The sequence below is a fragment of the Cherax quadricarinatus genome, chromosome 29, assembly GCF_038502225.1.
Source record: "Cherax quadricarinatus isolate ZL_2023a chromosome 29, ASM3850222v1, whole genome shotgun sequence".
Classification (NCBI taxonomy): domain Eukaryota; kingdom Metazoa; phylum Arthropoda; class Malacostraca; order Decapoda; family Parastacidae; genus Cherax; species Cherax quadricarinatus.
Window position 1 is genome coordinate 636,773 of NC_091320.1, and position 5,845 is coordinate 642,617.

Below are 5,845 nucleotides of genomic sequence, written 5' to 3' on the forward strand. Positions count from 1 at the left end.
GGAAGGATGATAACAATGCTGTAAGAATGATAACAATGCTGGAAGGATGATAACAATGCTGTAAGAATGATAACAATGCTGGAAGGATGATAACAATGCTGAAACAATGATAACAATGCTGTAAGAATGATAACAATGCTGTAAGAATGATAACAATGCTGGAAGGATGATAACAATGCTGGAAGGATGATAACAATGCTGTAAGAATGATAACAATGCTGGAAGGATGATAACAATGCTGGAAGGATGATAACAATGCTGTAAGAATGATAACAATGCTGGAAGGATGATAACAATGCTGTAAGAATGATAACAATGCTGGAAGGATGATAACAATGCTGAAACAATGATAACAATGCTGTAAGAATGATAACAATGCTGTAAGAATGATAACAATGCTGTAAGAATGATAACAATGCTGGAAGGATGATAACAACGCTGTAAGAATGATAACAATGCTGGAAGGATGATAACAAGTCTGGAAGAATGATAACAATGCTGAAAGGATGATAACAATGCTGGAAGGATGATAACAATGTTGTAAGAATTATAACAATGCTGGAAGATTGATAACAATGCTGGAGGATTGATAACAATGCTGGAAGATTGATAACAATGCTGGAAGATTGATAACAATGCTGGAAGATTGATAACAATGCTGGAAGAATGATAACAATGCTGGAAGAATTATAACTATGCTGGAAGATTGATAACAATGCTGGAAGATTGATAACAATGCTGGAAGATTGATAACAATGCTGGAAGATTGATAACAATGCTGGAGGATTGATAACAATGCTGGAAGATTGATAACAATGCTGGAAGATTGATAACAATGCTGGAAGGATGATAACAATGTTGTAAGAATTATAACAATGCTGGAAGATTGATAACAATGCTGGAAGATTGATAACAATGTTGGAAGATTGATAACAATGCTGGAAGATTGATAACAATGCTGGAAGAATGATAACAGTGCTGCAAGATTGATAACAATGCTGGAAGATTGATAACAATGCTGGAGGATTGATAACAATGTTGGAAGATTGATAACAATGCTGGAAGATTGATAACAATGCTGGAAGATTGATAACAATGCTGGAAGAATGATAACAATGCTGCAAGATTGATAACAATGCTGGAAGATTGATAACAATGCTGGAAGAATGATAACAATGCTGAAAGATTGATAACAATGCTGGAAGATTGATAACAATGCTGGAGGATTGATAACAATGCTGGAAGATTGATAACAATGCTGGAAGATTGATAACAATGTTGGAAGATTGATAACAATGCTGGAAGATTGATAACAATGCTGGAAGAATGATAACAATGCTGCAAGATTGATAACAATGCTGGAAGATTGATAACAATGCTGGAGGATTGATAACAATGTTGGAAGATTGATAACAATGCTGGAAGATTGATAACAATGCTGGAAGATTGATAACAATGCTGGAAGAATGATAACAATGCTGCAAGATTGATAACAATGCTGGAAGATTGATAACAATGCTGGAAGAATGATAACAATGCTGCAAGATTGATAACAATGCTGGAAGATTGATAACAATGCTGGAGGATTGATAACAATGCTGGAAGATTGATAACAATGCTGGAAGATTGATAACAATGTTGGAAGAATGATAACAATTCTGGAAGATTGATAACAATGCTGGAAGATTAATAACAATGCTGGAAGAAGAATAATAATGCTGGAAGATTGATAACAATGTTGGTAGATTGATAACAATGCTGGAAGATTGATAACAATGCTGGAAGATTGATAACAATGCTGGAAGATTGATAACAATGCTGGAAGATTGATAACAATGCTGGAGGATTGATAACAATGCTGGAAGATTGATAACAATGCTGGAAGATTGATAACAATGCTGGAAGAATGATAACAATTCTGGAAGATTGATAACAATGCTGGAAGATTAATAACAATGCTGGAAGAATAATAGCAATGCTGGAAGATTGATAACAGTGCTGGAAGATAAGATAAGATAAGATAAGATTTCGTTCGGATTTTTAACCCCGGAGGGTTAGCCACCCAGGATAACCCAAGAAAGTCAGTGCGTCATCGAGGACTGTCTAACTTATTTCCATTGGGGTCCTTAATCTTGTCCCCCAGGATGCGACCCACACCAGTCGACTAACACCCAGGTACCTATTTGCTGCTAGGTGAACAGGACAACAGGTGTAAGGAAACGTGTCGAAATGTTTCCACCCGCCGGGAATCGAACCCGGGCCCTCCGTGAGTGAAGCGGGAGCTTTAGCCACCAGGCCACCGGGAAGATTGATAACAATGCTGGAAGATTGATAACAATGCTGGAAGATTGATAACAATGCTGGAAGATTGCGCTTTAATCATGTCCAAAAGAGGATTAACTTGTGTTAGAGAAGAAAAGATCATCTGTACCAGTATATAAATACTTTCAGTAACGTTACTCAGTCAGGTTAAGCACTACTGGTTGTAGCCAGTAACTGGATGGTCATTCTTGTCCTGGACAAGAAGGACCACGCTGCAGCTGTTGACACACTTGACAAGTACTCACCCTTGGAGACAATACCGACGGTGGTGAGCACTCTCCTGAAGATGCTGTTCTTGGGCCTGCTGATGGAAGGGTCCCCTCGCAGGCCACCTCCACCAGTCACACCAGCGTTCATCATCCTGCTACTCTTCCTCTCCCTCTTTACCTCCTTCTCCTCCTTCTCCACCACCACCACCTCCTCCGACACCTCCACTCTTAATCCTCCTCCTGCCCTTCACTACACGTCTTAACGAAAACTCTTTTCTCCTTCACACGTCTCAAAGTTAGCTTTCCCTCTGCCACTCGTCTCAAACCAAAAACTTTTGTTTTGCCAATAGTCAACTGCACCAGACTTTGGTCTACTTTTCTCTTAAGATAAACACAAGGAATAGGTTGATCTCTCTTCTTTAAGTGTTAAAATTTGACTCTCAAAATTACCGTGATAGTCACTGTGTGAACGTCACATTGAGACGTCATGTGTTCCAGTCTTACATAACAACACGTCACCGAGGTCGTCACAACAATATGTTAAACTGGAGGGTGGCACTACTGAAGGAACACTGTCATCATGACACCAAAACCTGACCACCATGCACTGGTAATGAATATTCCACAGGTGATGTAACTTTGTTTCTACTCAGAGGAAAAATACAACACTTCAACTGACACTTAAGGAAGAGCTTGTTTGAAGACAGATTGAGCACTGCATGACAGTCAACACTAAGCATGTAGCGTTACGTCTTAACTCTTCTTGATGTTGTGACTTTGAGGCAGCTGTGTGGGTGTTGGTGAGGGAGTGTTGATGTATTCTCAGAGGAGAGGGAAGGTGGTGCTTCTCACTATCACCTCTATTACTGCTTCTCTTATCAGCAGTGTCATACCACAGATATGTAGACGTGTTATCAGTTTGTTCCCGACCCCTCCATATCTGGGTCCATATTTTATCCCTGTCATCTGTCTCCCCTGCACAACAACTGTCATCTCTCTCCCCTACACAACGTGTGTCATCTTCCTACCCTACACAACGTGTGTCATCTTCTTGCCCAACACAACCTGTGTCATCTTCCTACCCTACACAACGTGTGTCATCTTCTTGCCCAACACAACCTGTGTCATCTTCTTGCCCAACACAACCTGTGTCATCTTCCTGCCCTACACAATCTGTGTCATCTTCCTACCCTACACAACCTGTGTCATCTTCCTACCCTACACAACCTGTGTCATCTTCCTACCCTACACAACCTGTGTCATCTTCCTACCCTACACAACCTGTGTCATCTTCCTCCCCTACACAACTTGTGTCATCTTCCTACCCTACACAACCTGTGTCATCTTCCTACCCTACACAACCTGTGTCATCTTCCTACCCTACACAACCTGTGTCATTTTCCTACCCTACACAACCTGTGTCATCTTCCTACCCTACACAACCTGTGTCATCTTCCTACCCTACACAACCTGTGTCATCTTCCTACCCTACACAACCTGTGTCATCTTCCTACCCTACACAACCTGTGTCATCTTCCTCCCCTACACAACTTGTGTCATCTTCCTACCCTACTCAACTTGTGTCATCTTCCTACCCTACACAACCTGTGTCATCTTCCTACCCTACACAACCTGTGTCATCTTCCTACCCTACACAACCTGTGTCATCTTCCTACCCTACACAACCTGTGTCATCTTCCTCCCCTACACAACTTGTGTCATCTTCCTACCCTACACAACCTGTGTCATCTTCCTACCCTACACAACCTGTGTCATCTTCCTACCCTACACAACCTGTGTCATCTTCCTACCCTACACAACCTGTGTCATCTTCCTACCCTACACAACCTGTGTCATCTTCCTCCCCTACACAACTTGTGTCATCTTCCTACCCTACACAACTTGTGTCATCTTCCTACCCTACACAACCTGTGTCATCTTCCTACCCTACACAACCTGTGTCATCTTCCTACCCTACACAACCTGTGTCATCTTCCTACCCTACACAACCTGTGTCATCTTCCTACCCTACACAACCTGTGTCATCTTCCTACCCTACACAACTTCAAGCGACACTACACAGGAATGACGGAGCAAGTGCCTGGATGACAGTTAAGGACTCTTGATCCAAGGAAGTAGAGTCATCCTCCCCTTCCATGGATCAAACCTAATTGCCTCCTCTTTTGCATATGATCAATGATCATTATGGGTTTAATTATTCCTCAAGAAACTAGCAATAATAATCTCCTCTTTACTTCCCTCACTAATTCTCTTCTTCCTCCCTCCTCTCTCTATGCCTTTCACAACCGTCCTTCTCTTTCTCCTTTTCTAAACGCCTTCTTCAGCTACACTATAAACATAGAAGTGTCCAGCAGGTCAGTGGTGAGACCTGTTGTGTTACAGCCTCAACATTCCTGGTTCGGATCTCTGGCTGAGGAGACGTGTGTGTAAGTTTATTATCACACTGATGCCTCGGTCTACCAAGCGGTCCATGATATAATTCTCTTGTTCGCTTTAAAATAAATGGGTACCTGAGCGTTAGTCGACTGATATAGGTAGCATCCTGGGGTGTTGTAGTATAACTTAGATATCGCTGGGCTTCTAGACAGGCTGAAGATAACAGTTCTTAACGTAACTGTCACAGACGTTGATCAACACTAGACCTACCTCACCCTCCCCTTTTTCCTTCCCTCTCTCCCTCCCTACTATCCTCTCTCCCTCCCTACTATCCTCTCTTCCTCGCTACTATCCTCTCTCCCTCCCTACTAACCTCTCTCCCTCCCTACTATCCTCTCTCCCTCCCTACTATCCTCTCTCCCTCGCTACTATCCTCTTTCCCTCGCTACTATTCTCTCTTCCTCCTTCCCTCTCTCCTTCCCGTGCAGTATTTAAGGGTTCTGGTATAAAGTCGTACAGTATTTAAGGGTTCTGGTATAAAGTCGTACAGTATTTAAGGGTTCTGGTATAAAGTCGTACAGTATTTAAGGGTTCTGGTATAAAGTCGTACAGTATTTAAGGGTTCTGGTATAAAGTCGTACAGTATTTAAGGGTTCTGGTATAAAGTCGTACAGTATTTAAGGGTTCTGGTATAAAGTCGTACAGTATTTAAGGGTTCTGGTATAAAGTCGTACAGTATTTAAAGGTTCACTGAACTCGTGAAAATTAAAAGTCATAAAATCTGTAGTTTCCAATATTTCCTCGTTTTTTTTTTTTTTGCAGTTATGCTCTGTTTAAGTATCTCTCAATCCAAAAAGAAAAAAAAATATTTATTTCGTGAATGTTAAGTACAGACACAAACTGAATGACACACTGCA

At 41.5% G+C, this 5,845-nt stretch overlaps 1 protein-coding gene across 4 annotated transcripts in view; it reads right to left on the reverse strand.

Moving 5' to 3' along the window:
- LOC128690495 (serine/threonine-protein phosphatase 6 regulatory ankyrin repeat subunit B) overlaps window positions 1-3,410 on the reverse strand; it is a 65,120-nt gene extending 61,710 nt beyond the window's left edge. For 2 of the 4 annotated variants that reach the window (XM_070089575.1, XM_070089576.1), the window contains exon 1: window positions 2,568-3,409. In XM_070089575.1, the coding sequence (XP_069945676.1) occupies window positions 2,568-2,682 (115 nt within the window). In that variant the 5' untranslated portion in view covers window positions 2,683-3,409. Of the gene's footprint in view, window positions 1-2,567 lie in introns of all 4 variants that reach the window. The other 2 variants (XM_070089577.1, XM_070089574.1) reach the window with 2 other exon arrangements.
- Window positions 3,411-5,845: the final 2,435 nt, after the last annotated feature.